This window comes from Schistocerca piceifrons, chromosome 4, assembly GCF_021461385.2.
Source record: "Schistocerca piceifrons isolate TAMUIC-IGC-003096 chromosome 4, iqSchPice1.1, whole genome shotgun sequence".
Lineage (NCBI taxonomy): Eukaryota > Metazoa > Arthropoda > Insecta > Orthoptera > Acrididae > Schistocerca > Schistocerca piceifrons.
In genome coordinates, this window is record NC_060141.1 from 515035209 (window position 1) to 515049481 (window position 14273).

The 14273-nt window shown below is 41.2% G+C and overlaps 1 protein-coding gene across 1 annotated transcript in view; it reads right to left on the minus strand.

Moving 5' to 3' along the window:
• Window positions 1-490: 490 nt before the first annotated feature.
• LOC124795956 (odorant receptor 43a-like) overlaps window positions 491-14273 on the minus strand; it is a 45887-nt gene continuing 32104 nt past the window's right edge. Inside the window, exons 4-5 of the mRNA XM_047260036.1 lie at window positions 7843-7998; window positions 491-547 (exon numbers count right to left, since the gene is read on the minus strand). Of these exons, the coding sequence (XP_047115992.1) occupies window positions 491-547; window positions 7843-7998 (213 nt within the window). The remainder of the gene's footprint in view (window positions 548-7842; window positions 7999-14273) is intronic.

Consider the following 14273-nt stretch of genomic DNA (forward strand, 5'->3'; position numbering starts at 1 on the left):
AATAAGGAAATATTTCCTATTTACTTGATTTACTTGGATGGCGCATGAACAAACGTTAATGGTTATTGACGGTCATCCGAAATTAATTTGAAGTAACACCGCTGACTGCGAATATCTTGGCATCAGCTGTGTTAGGTATAGATATACTGCTTATTAGTGACTTGTGAAAATTTGTGCCGGACCGGGTCTGATGTCAAGATATTCGCATTCAATGAATTTATTTTGAATTATTTTCATATATTCAATTGTCTATTTATTCCACTTTCCTGTTGTGCGTATGACATCTTAGTTTTTATTTAAGTGTTCAGCGCTATTTCTGACTGTTTCGTTGAGACTCATGAAGTATCCATACATCTGTACTTTTCGATAGCTAGCAGATAAGTCCAAGGTTCTTTTTGTTGACATGTCATAAGCAGCAGGGTGTCTCCCTTTACCATTTCGGTGACAAGCAGGGTGCGTGCAGTGATAGCAGATGCCCGATGTTGAGTCTTCAGCGTCCAGTGAAGTTCTGAAGAACTGCATAGTAAGAGTAACCAGCGTTCAGCAACTGCAACAATTGAGTCAGAAGTGAGCCGCGGTTTACCCATATACTGCAGTACATGTAGCAGTAGCAGAGGTGAAACAACAAAATGATTCTAACAACCGATTGGTCAGTCAGTTCTTTTTTTCTTTTCTTTTTGTTCTGTCGAATGAAGCAACTGAATGTAACTAGTCACCATGGTTACGTAAGCTCTACAGATGTTTTCCACCCACACTCTGGATTAGAGTGGTTTTACCTAATGTTAGACAACAAACTGAAACAAGTCTCTGACATTTAAGTCAGCTATGTGAATGTTTTGACTCATTGTGCGGAGAGGAGTGGTTTCACTCAGATACTTGTTCAGAGTTTTCGGATAAACTTAAGTTATGATAAGGGTTGCAAACTTTTATAACGAAAAATAACGCATCATATTAAAAGTGAAAGTAATTCTTAAATGAACTATTTTTAGAAATTCATATACTTACTTACCTAAATACAAAGTTTTCGTACTTATGGCATTTCAGAGTATTTGGCTGGTTGTGAAAGACTAATAATTGATGCTACATTGTAAATTTATGTTGAAATAAATGAATAATTGTCTTTACAATTTAAATTTATTCAGGATATGTGTCTTTGTTGTCGTCGGTTTGCATCGGCGTACAAAGACGCATGAAAGTTGCAAAAAACGCCTTGCAGTTAGCTTTGGGAAGAATGCACCGTAGTGCATTAAAGGTAGGACGTTCCTCGGTGACTGACAGACTCCCCGTCGGCATAGGTCTGCTGCTAGCCACGCCTACTGCCGTACAGTCCTACTGCCTTCTTACTTGGATAATCGTGAATTAAATGGATACGTACTAATGACAGAATTTATTAAATATGAAAGGTGGGAATCCTTCATGACTTGCCATCTTTCAGATTCCTCTGGGATTCTACCAACAAACTGAACTCTGTCACCTGCTTTACCTACAACTGTGCCAACGTAAGCGTTCAGTTTAGTACTCTACGAAGTGTTACACCCGAGTATTTGCTTGAGCTGACCGGTTCCAGTTGTGACTTTTTGATGCTGTAGTCATGGGTCACTACGTTTTCTCGTTTTGTTGCGTGCTCAATTTTAAAGTTTTGAACTTTTAAAGCAAGTTGATGATTCTTTAAATGTTTGCTGATCTTTGAAATGTTATCACGATCTCATATTTGTGCAGGTTTTTCATTTGCAGACAGCTGTATCATTTGATAGAAATCGGTGGTTTGTACAAGTATTAACACTGTCAGGTCATTAAAATACTAAATGAAAGCAAGGGTTCAAAAGTATTGCTGGGAGCTACATCTAAAGTTGTTTCTACTACTGTCGATGGCTCTCCGTCCAACATAGAATGCAGAGTCCTCCCTGCTAAGAAATCCCCAATCCAGTTAGAATTTTCGTAGGGTACCCCTGTATGAGCAAATTAATTTAAAACGTAGAATACTGAAATTCACTCTGCACAATTGTGATCTCTATCGCCGAAGAAGAAATCAGTGCCTCATAAGACTAACCCCAATCTAGAAAATGGTTGGGACCGTTTCGTCACGCCTCCGTGGGAGGGAAGTGCCACGCCAAACCATGATAATCAGCTTCATGGATTGCATTATTTCACAGCTCACTTCCAGTCTCTCATCTCTTACCGATACATGGCTCTGTGCCACAAATAGTAAGCCAACATTTATTATATATGGACTTAAGATTCCGCAGCTATATGTGGAGGTGACACGAGCGTGGTCGGCTGCTGCAGCCACCACTTCGTTGCCCGTCGTCACTTAGCATAGGAGAAAACAAATTTTTACCACTGTTAATACACTCCTGGAAATGGAAAAAAGAACACATTGACATCGGTGTGTCAGACTCACCATACTTGCTCCGGACACTGCGAGAGGGCTGTACAAGCAATGATCACACGCACGGCACAGCGGACACACCAGGAACCGCGGTATTGGCCGTCGAATGGCGCTAGCTGCGCAGCATTTGTGCACCGCCGCCGTCAGTGTCAGCCAGTTTGCCGTGGCATACGGAGCTCCATCGCAGTCTTTAACACTGGTAGCATGCCGCGACAGCGTGGACGTGAACCGTATGTGCAGTTGACGGACTTTGAGCGAGGGCATATAGTGGGCATGCGGGAGGCCGGGTGGACGTACCGCTGAATTGCTCAACACGTGGGGCGTGAGGTCTCCACAGTACATCGATGTTGTCGCCAGTGGTCGGCGGAAGGTGCACGTGTCCGTCGACCTGGGACCGGACCGCAGCGACGCACGGATGCACGCCAAGACCGTAGGATCCTACGCAGTGCCGTAGGGGACCGCACCGCCACTTCCCAGCAAATTAGGGACACTGTTGCTCCTGGGGTATCGGCGAGGACCATTCGCAACCGTCTCCATGAAGCTGGGCTACGGTCCCGCACACCGTTAGGCCGTCTTCCGCTCACGCCCCAACATCGTGCAGCCCGCCTCCAGTGGTGTCGCGACAGGCGTGAATGGAGGGACGAATGGACACGTGTCGTCTTCAGCGATGAGAGTCGCTTCTGCCTTGGTGCGAATGATGGTCGTATGCGTGTTTGGCGCCGTGCAGGTGAGCGCCACAATCAGGACTGCATACGACCGAGGCACACAGGGCCAACACCCGGCATCATGGTGTGGGGAGCGATCTCCTACACTGGCCGTACACCACTGGTGATCGTCGAGGGGACACTGAATAGTGCACGGTACATCCAAACCGTCATCGAACCCATCGTTCTACCATTCCTAGACCGGCAAGGGAACTTGCTGTTCCAACAGGACAATGCACGTCCGCATGTATCCCGTGCCACCCAACGTGCTCTAGAAGGTGTAAGTCAACTACCCTGGCCAGCAAGATCTCCGGATCTGTCCCCCATTGAGCATGTTTGGGACTGGATGAAGCGTCGTCTCACGCGGTCTGCACGTCCAGCACGAACGCTGGTCCAACTGAGGCGCCAGGTGGAAATGGCATGGCAAGCCGTTCCACAGGACTACATCCAGCATCTCTACGATCGTCTCCATGGGAGAATAGCATCCTGCATTGCTGCGAAAGGTGGATATACACTGTACTAGTGCCGACATTGTGCATGCTCTGTTGCCTGTGTCTATGTGCCTGTGGTTCCGTCAGTGTGATCATGTAATGTATCTGACCCCAGGAATGTGTCAATAAAGTTTCCCCTTCCTGGGACAATGAATTCACGGTGTTCTTATTTCAATTTCCAGGAGTGTATTAATGGTGGAGGGGATCATTTAATTTATAACGGAAATAAGTGGTCATTTAACAATCACGCTTATTTTCGAAAAGCAAAACACATGAGATGAGATAACCAATTGAACATTTAATACCTGGATAAAGGATTCAGATAATGGAGTCTAACCTAGACAGAGGTGGATGAACAAGATAAATGCAAAGTTATGCTGATAACAGACGAGTACGACCAGTGGCTGTAATTATTGTTAGTAAATTACAGACAAAACACCGAAAATTAGGATCAAAGATCAATGAGATCGCCGAAACGCTTATTGAAAGAATACTAGCTGGCTGCGAAATATTAAAACGGAATAATTGGCCCATAAAGAGAGAGAACTAATATCGTGTCACTGCGGAATTTGCGATCGCGATCATCTCCTAGCGTAATGCAGAAAGTATTGGCGACGTCGGCTGGAGACTGAGTTGAGTTCTCTCTTTATAATGCGTTCTCAAGAGGCAACATTCTTACAAGGCTCACCTCATCATTTGTCCACCAACAAGTCTGCATCCACTGTTTCCTAGAATCCTAACATGAAGTCATTACCCTCAAAACTCCTAACATGGAGAGTGCTTGTTCATCACCTAGCATGAAGTTTTCTCTCTTCAACCATCTGAAGTGTATTGTTTTCTTTCTAGACAGTCTCTAACTTCACGCTTTTTGTCACAGCAGGAATCCCACCTGCCAATCATTACAGACACTGCGAGTTCCATCCAGTAAAACTCAAGTACAGTTGTTAAACAATCTCCTACTCTTTCGCATTTTTTGTATTTCCAACCAGTAGTGCTGTGGGGTGAGGAGGAACGCAGAAAATCTCACCCACTTCGTCGTAGAACTCCAAACAGACCTATTAGATTCCCAACACTTGGAGGTGGATGAGCATGAACCAGAATGTTGGATTCTAAAAATTTAAATTGAACGTTATTTTGTGATGTCGCTCCTGAGTCGACATGGTAGCCGTCTCTGGGAAGCAACACCGCTTGGTATTCCTTATCTTGCTAAAAGGCTGTCTGTTTTAAACAGAAAAAACATATGTGAAAACTTATCTTAGGAACTGCTGCAGTATTTTGATAAAGTTTTCACTAATAGATAGACTGATTCACAAGGAAGGTTTATGTGCATGTAAGATGTAATATCCAGAGAGTATGGGATCGGGGACACGAATGGACGTGAATGCTGGTCTGTCTACCCGAGGCTGCGATTTTGCCTCCGATTCTGAAGCTTTTATGTTGTCTCGTCCCTCTTAAAAGGACTGTGTAGCTGGTAGGCTCCCAACTGTGCCGTCCGTTCGAAAAGAAGGCAATAAAAGGGTAAGTCAGTAGAGGCCCCGAATATTAACTGCAGTTATTATGCAGCGTCCAATGATTGACGATTTGTTCATGGGAAAAGAGCATAAAAGTGATCTGAAATGTGTCGGGAAACAGTCTGAGAGAAAACTGGACACCTACGGTGTGAGCAACAACAATCTGCCCAATTTCGAATTGAGTTAGCTTCAAAATGATGCACTCACAACTACCCAAAACACTGAGCTGGCCACTAATGACACTTTCAACACAAGGAGAACATTGTACAGGTGCTTCTCGTGCTCAAATACTACAGCGTAACCTAGAGGCTATGACACCACCTGTATGTATGTTCAAACATGTATTTCTCACGGTGTTTCCATGTTTCTGTCCAATCTCTGCATATACGAATACTTCCCTCTAGGTGCTTGAAATATGATGTTTCTTCGACACGTGTGTGAAGTTTCAAACAATTTAAACAGGTGAAAGTGACGTAGTGAACAATCAAACGGTGTCTGCAATAATCCGGTTATAGCCGGTGTGCTGTTGTTGAATTCATGCTTGTGGAAAAATAAACAGCGGAGAACATCCAAAAATGTTACTGTGCAGTGTATCGTAATGAGGTAATTGATAGGACTACTCTTGGGCGATGAGTAAAGAGAGTTAAACCGTCAGAAAGAGCAGCAACAGCAACAACTGACATCCCTGATGGGCCACTTTCGGTGCGTGCTAGCACAGCTGCTGCTCCCGACACAGTGAATTGCACGGATACCATTATTCGCGGCGACGAGCGCCTCATAATTCGACAATTTGCTGTAGGTAAACATTGAATTTGCGTGTGCATTGACTGAGGCCTATGGTTATTCAAAGGTGTGTTCAAATGCGTTCCACGAAGGCTCACAACAGACCACAAGATTCATTTCACGTGAATTGTTGGAGCTTTTTGAGACCAATTGAGAATCCTTTCTGTCATTGTTCGTTATAGGTGGCGAAACCTGTGTATCTCACACTTAGCTGTAAATAAAAAGGCAGTCATTGGAGTGGCATTATCACGGAGCGTTATTTGTTGAATGACCTGTATACTTTCACAAAAAACTTCATAAAACTTTTTATTTTTTGTTAATATACTTCTCATTTCATTTCATATTTCTCTTAGATTTTTGTCAGTACTGACTTCATTAGGTCAGTGCGCAAGTTCGTAGCGTTAACCGTAAGTTTAATAAAGACGACAAATACATATAACAGACTTCACATCAATAATACATCGTCCTTAGCCACTTACAACAGGGTGGCGATGATGGAGTAACTTTTCGATGCCGCGACTGTAGAAATTACGTGGTAATGAGGCGAATAGCTTGTTAAGTCACGTTCGGAGTGCCCTTTCATCCGGGAAGAAAGTTCCTTGAAGGTTGTTCAATAGACACTGGAAAAGGTGAAAACCTGGGGGTGCAAGATGAGGTGAATAACGTGGGTGCGGAATGACTTCCCAACTCAACTCGTGTATCGTATTTTTTGCCAATCTAGGAGAGTGGTGGCGGTGGATTATCATGGAATAGCGTCACTTTACGCAGTCTTCCTGGTCGCTGTTCTCGGACTGTGCAAGACGTCTCAGTTGTTGACAATACATGTCAGTAGTGATGGTTACAGCTCGGAGAAGAAATCTGTAATACACCACACTGTCGTTGTTGTACCAACTGCATAACATTATCTTTTTTGGGTGCGCGTAGGTCTTTACACGGGAAGTTGCACCTTTCTTTGGGTTCAAACATTCGTTTCCTTATGTTTGCATACACACACCATTTCTCGTCACCAGTAACGGCGAAGGATAGGACTGGTCGGTGTTATTCACGACCCAATTGACGACGAGCAAGCAGGGACGCACATTTGGCTACCTGCTGATTTTTGTGAATTTGGCTCAAAGCATGCAGTATTACACACCCAATTTTCGAACCTTCGCCATTACACGCAAATGTCGCACAATGGTGGAACGATTACAGTTCATCACATTTGTCAGTTCTCGAGTACACTGACGTGGAGTATTGTGGATTAATGCATTTAATCGATCTTCATCAAACCCTGAAGGTCTTCCTGAACTTGGAGAGTCACTGATGTAAAAAAGATGTTCCTTAAAACAGAAAAAAAATTTCTTGCCGTGCTCTGTCCAATGGCATTATTCTCATACATGGAATATGCGTTTCTGGCTGCCTTCAATGCTGTCACCCCTCTACTGAACTCAAACAGAAGAATATATCGCCAGTGTTCCGATTTCTCCACTTGGCGCTCCATTCTTTTTTACGCCGAAGCTCCTGTCGCAATCTCCAAACGACAGAATGATAATACGTAAACTCAAATAGCAACAGTGAACTACAAAAAAAGTTGACAATCAATAAATAAACCCATAGCAACCAGAATACCAGCATGCAAAACAAAAACGCTGCGAACTTATGTGCTAACCTAATTTATCCATTTTTCTGCCACTGCCAGCTCCATTGTTAACCAATTACAAAGGGAGGAGTAATGATAAATACTGGACACGAATTTTGAAAGGATCATGTACTGACTCTTCGTCGTTTTCTAAACTGAATACTCGAACTGCCCCTTTGAAAGAACCATTCTATGTTACCTGCGGAGCCCTTGTCCAGTTGAGCTACTGGTCCGTCTCTAAGGACCACACTGTCGTCAAGGTATGGCATCATGACGAAACAGAACAGAGAATTAATGCTGTGACGTGCAAAACAAACAGTGCGAACAGTAGTTAAACTCTTACCGAGAGGAAGGTGGCCCTCTGTATGGGGTAGATGCCGCCGGCGGTGAGTCTGAGCGCCCTCTGCGCCCTCGCCATGATCAGCAGCGAGGCTTTCCGGAATCTGGCGTCGGCGTCAGGCCAGCCACAGCTGTATGCAGCCAGAGACACCAGTTCACCCTGCAACCACACAGCCGTTTCGTCACGCACAGCCGAAACAGCTCCACTTTTGTCTCTACCTGAGTAGAAGCTACTTCTTCAATGTTACATGCTTCTCAAACGTAAGCACCATGAACATCATTAACACTCCAAACAAGTTATCTTGAGAAATCATCTATAGAGCGATTTAGTGACTTTTAGTGGTACTTTCTCAGTGACTTGTTCAAATATTATGGATTTTAGTCATAAGAATAACGGTGAAACAAGTAGTCCAGTATCTTAAAGAGTTCAGATCATTCGTAAACACAACCACTAATAAAAAAATAAATGATCACAATCACAATTTAATGTAATTCTCGAGTTGGGTTGAGTTGATTGCGGGAGGAAACTAAACAGCGAAGTCATCGGTCTCATCTGAGTAGGGAAGGATGGGAAAGGAAGTCGGCTGTGCCCTTTCAAGGGAACCATCCCGGCATTTGCCTGGAGGGATTTAGGAAAATCACGGAAAACCTAAATCAGGATGGCCGAACGCGGGATTGAACCGTCGTCCTCCCGAATGCGAGTAATTCTCGAACTTTATGATAAAATATAATTGAAGTTTCATGAAGCGTTAATTAGCAATCTGTCACAGTTGCAGTTCATATTGTAAGAGGTCCGTGACTAAGTGCTAGCACAGTCGAACAGATGTAATTTCGATGGATGGAAATGTTTAAAAAAAATCACAGGCTGCCTGCGATACGTAAGCTATAAGAGAATCTCAGAGCAGAGAGCAGTGTTGTATGCACTAAGAGCAGTGTTCGTAGGAGTAAGTAGTAGCTAGCAGTCGTGCGTATGGAGTTGGCTGGGCCGGTCGTGGGGAGCGATGGCCGTGCCAGAGCGATGTAATGTAAGGTAAAAGCAGCCGCGCGCATATGTAGTTTGTTACAACAAAATTTGCACTAGTGTTTTATCAAGTCCCATGTAAATGTTTTAAAAAATCTTTTAATAATAATCATTTTTATAAAAGTAACTTTTTGAAAATCATTCATCTGAATTTAAAGAATTTATTAATTTATGCAATCCATAGTTATCCCGATTATCGTAAAGAAAAATCAGTCGTTTCCTTTTATACATGACAAATCTAGCGGCCAGCATTGCACTGGCCTGTCCCAGAAAAATTTCTTATAGGAGCAGATATATACGCGTTATGCGGCGACTTCATTGAAGTAAGAATTTTCAATATATTCTGAATGATCTTTCAGGGCCATGACGCAGCACTGCTGACGTCCAAAATTTACCAGTTTAAATTCACAGTCAATTATTGAAAGGTTATAAGTGAGCCACAATTTTATTGAGAGGTTAGTCACATTTTATTATTGGTAGATTTCGGAATTTATCTGTTGGGAGGTTATACTGAATGTGAATGTTATACATATTTTTTCTGTTGGGACGTTACAATATATTTGGCGACTACTTTTGAACCAGCTGGTTCATTCTCATACCTGGCCTACTGAGGTTGCAGTGAAAGCGCCTGATCTTAATAGCAAACATCTAAATGACAATAAATGCTTTATAAAATATTCGCAGATGAATCTCACCTCCAAGCAACGCAGAATCGAGATGGAGTCCCTTGCTTAGGGGCACATGTTGATTCTGACAGTCATCTGCGAACATCTTATAAAGCATGTATTGACATCTTGATGTTTGTTATTACGATCAGGCACTTTCAGTGCAGCCTCAGTAGGCCAGGCTTGAGAATGAACCAGCTGGTTCGAAACCAGTCGTCAAAAGTATGTACTACGACTGTGACACATTGTTAATAAACGCTTCATGAAGGATTAAAAAGGTTGCTGCTCCTGTTCAATAAAATGTTGAAACTGAAAAATAACTGAAGTTAGTGACGTCTGCTGCTACTTTTCACACAACTGGTCTTGCCACTATTATTTATTCTCCCGATAGCACTCAGTCAATTTAATATGATTTATTTAATTTATTAAGCATTCAACATGAGAATGTTACCATCTTGTTTTAAAACTGGTTAATATTTTCACACGTTAATATGTGAACGGGGATCGAAATACTCGTTTCTAACTCACTTGGTAAATTGCTGTAGTTTCTAATAACCAAATGAAATACTGTATTGGCTTCGGACTCGAGTAATATTTTTGAACGACGGTAGTTTCACCTTTGTTAACTTTATATAAAAATGTCACCATAATTGTTTATGTACAGTATCCGCTAATATTATATGATAACTATTATCGAAAACTAGTTCAATTAAAACAGTAATTTGTTCAGTGGTAGTTTTTATTATCATTTCCACCTGTTTTTCACGAAACTGTCAAATTTCAGGCAGAATTATAATTTGTCGTCTTGGCAATTCTTTAGTTTCTCGCTATCGCTTGCTTCTGCTCCATGTGTGCCAAATATCAAGTGATTGTTCCAGCAGCATTCGATGTTGTACCGAGCCCTGCGGTCTACTAGAACATATCGAGATCGTTCGAACGCGAGTATCGCTTACACGGCCCTCCTCATTTCGGTTACATGTGTGCACCTTACCTACCCCATTAATCACACCAAGCAAATATAACGTACAGTTTAACATGGAAACTGAATCACGTGTCGTTTTTGTCGAATCTTCATACCAGTGATAGGTCATGCCTAGTTTAAAGGCACACCGAAACTCTAAGAAAATCGTTGCGCCATTTAGTGCTTTAAAATGCTATCCTGTCCTGCCTATAATTGGTATATTGTTGAATAAGTGATGTCATAGAATACAATCACAATTATATCGCTGGATACCAGACATAGCATTGGCAACATCAGAACGGGAAGAAATTACATGTGGTGCCCACAAGGATCCATCTTAGGGCCATTGTTTTTTCTTGTGTACACTAATGATCTCTCATCAGTTACACTGAAAGAAGCAGAGTTCGTTTTGTTTGCAGATGACACAAGTATTACAATAAATAGTATGTCGAGTGTAGTTCTAGGAAGATCTGCTATATTTTCATGGATATTAATAAATGGTTTAAAGCCAACTCACTGACATTAAACTTCGAAAAGACTCACTATATGCAATTCAGAACATGTAAGAGGTTTTCACCCAGCATGTGCATAAAGTATGAAGAAGAGCAGATAGAAGAGGCTGACAGTCTTAAATTCCTGGGATTACAACTTGATAATGAATTCAGTTGGGAGGAGCACACTCCAGAACTGCAGAAACGCCTTAACATATTTGTATTTGCAATTCGAGTGTTAGCAGACATAGGCAACATAAAAATGAAAAAGCTTGCATACTTTGCCTACTTTCATTCCATAATGTCATATGGTATAATATTTTGGGAGTCCAAAAGCGTGTAATACGTATTATTTGTGGAGTAAATTCATGAACGTCCTGTAGAAACCTCTTCAAAGAACTGGGTATACTAACTACTGTCTCTCAGTATATTTACTCCTTAATGAAATTTGTTCTAAATAATATATCTCTTTTTCCAACAGTTCAGTTCATACATACAATACCAGGAACAAAAATGATCTGCACAAGGAGTTAAAAGCACTTACTTTAGTACAAAAAAGGGGTCCACTACTCAGGAACACACATCTTCAATAATTCGCCAGCAAACATAAAAAATTTAGTTACAAATAAATATCAGTTTAAAAGGAGCCTGAAAGACTTATCAGGGGCCAACTCCTTCTACTCCACTGACGAATTTGTTAATAGAAACAAATGATGTATTGTATATGCTCATACTATTAGTATTGTCATTTCAGCTTAAAAAAAAGATGTATTGTATATACTCATACTATTAGTATTGTTATTTCAGCTTAAAAAAAATTGACATGTTCCACATCCACGAAGATCTCCTCAGAACGGATCTATGGAACGGAAAACTAATCTAATCTAATCTATTAAGATTAATCGCAGGACATGGGTGTTAGAACTATTTCGTTAACTCTGTACGTGGGGAACGTCAATAGTTGTAAATAATTGATTCTTGCAGTTGTAGTTACTGTTGCTCATTGTGCTGAAAATAAATGGGGTATTATTTTGCCAAGTGGGTGCCTGGATCTCGAAAGCGTTTAGGAACAATATGCTAATCTTCTTCTTGATCTCGAAGTTCAATCATAATTCCTCCTACAAAAATCATCAATGATGCAGATGCGACGTATTCTCATAATTATGTAATCATATATATATGTAACTCCTTTAAAACTAAACACCAGTTGAAGTCAGTATACCATGTATTTTTCACTTTTAAATAACAAAGAAACACTTTTTGCACATGTGTATAACAGGGACTAGATAATGCCGACTCCTCTCCTCCACAGCCCGCAGCCAACTCCCTACGTGAAAGAGTAACATGAACGAAAGATACAAAAGTTTTACAACGATAACTCGTACAATCGATTCATGTCACTATTTGTTCACAGATGACATATAATGTAGAATAATTGACATCGAAGAATGATTGCATTTTTATTAAATTTGGATAATCAATTAGGCTTGGCAGCAATAAATTATAATGCTTTTTAAATATTTTGTATAGTTTACATTGCTTCAGAGATACACAAGCACAAATCTTGTGATAGAATTATCAGAATACGCCATATAATTATCCTCACTTAAAAGATATAGCTGTTACTTGTTAAAGTGACATAACGTGCATCTTTGGTTAAGATCAAAATTCCCTGCTGATAACTGGTGAGTGGAATTATAACTTTCCACTTGTGGTAATCAACATTCTCAGTAGGAAGACTAAAACACAAAGTAATAGGTTTTCAGAACCCTGCTGTTCTGTTCACTTTTACTGTACGAAGGCACTAACCATAGTGATAATAATAATAATAAAGGTAGTACACATAGCATGTCTAAAGAAAATTTATTATTTTAACATTCATACAGGGTACACTAGGAACAACAAATATTTCCACCAAAAAGTCAATCTCAACAACCATCTGTCCGTCTGCCCATATGAAATTCTTTCCTTCTTACTCCCTGCAGTTTGGTGATAAGTAGGTGAGTGTGTGTTTTGCATACATGTTTATTACACTTTCCACACACGTGTTTGCTTTATTGTCATTGCTTCAAGGACAGAACTTAGAACGTGCACGTTTAGAAGAGTTTCTTGTTGTTGCTGATTTAGCCACACCTGCCACTCCTTCAGGTTCCTGGATACTCCTGATCATTCTCGAAGAATCTTCTGTTCTAGCAAAATGCTTCCTTGGTGCTATATGCTCTGTAACCAGTTCCTCCAAAATTATTCTCGATCTAGTCAGTCTTCTTGCCTTCGAGTTAGTAGGGTCAATCGAAATCCAAAGACATATGCATTACAAGCAGCAACATCACGAATACTGCTGAAAACTAAAATGGGCCATCTATTGTTTCTTTGTTTGCATTTATATGTACCTGTAAGCCGATCGAGTGTGTCTACAGCCGCTTTGATTGAATTATAATCTAAAATATTATTGGCTTCTTATCAGCACTGTCACTTATTTCCCAACCACGGTGGAGAGTACTCATTAGTACAACATTCTTATTTCTCTCAGGAATATAACTGACCACCGTAATGCCATTTGTGAAATAAAATGAAGAGCTATGACCCTCCCTGTTGGTCACAATTTGTGGAAGCTCTGGCTTATTTTTACGTACGGTTCCTAACATTATCAGTTTCCTTGTCAGGGGCAGGTGTCCCAAATTGTTTAACATTAAAAAAAGCTGTCACAAGTTACATTCTGACCTCACAAATCAGAGGTAAGGTCAGCAATTGCTCGCATTCCCTGATTTTTTTTCTGGCGCTGATCCAGTATCCTTTCCAGTATAAATTTGGGCTTTCAGTACATGTGAAGATTTGCTGTCACACAGAGTCCATATTTTGATCCCATGTTTTGCCGGTTTGCTTGGGATGCACTGGTCTCCAAATGCTACCAGCTGCTCATCGAAGGTCAGATTTTTCCCTGGATTATACAGTTTAGGAAGGTTTCTAACCACTTCCCCCAGATACTGCGAATTGCGCCGAATTTATCAGTACATCTTCTTTCTTCTCTCGTGGATGTCTTACGAAATCGCAATACGCTCGCGATATTTTACAGAATGTTTCTAGGGACATGGTTGCTCGAAATATGTGCCGCCTAGTTTCCTTATCCCACAAACTTTACGTAGATTTCTCATGCGAGCGATATACACCCGCAAGGAATAGGAGTCCTAAGTAGACGCGAAAAAGAAAATCATCATTGTTTTTCCATTGTTCACCATAAACTCGTTTCCCTCAATATCTGAGATATCTATTATTTCATTCTGAAGCGCTGCAGAAAAG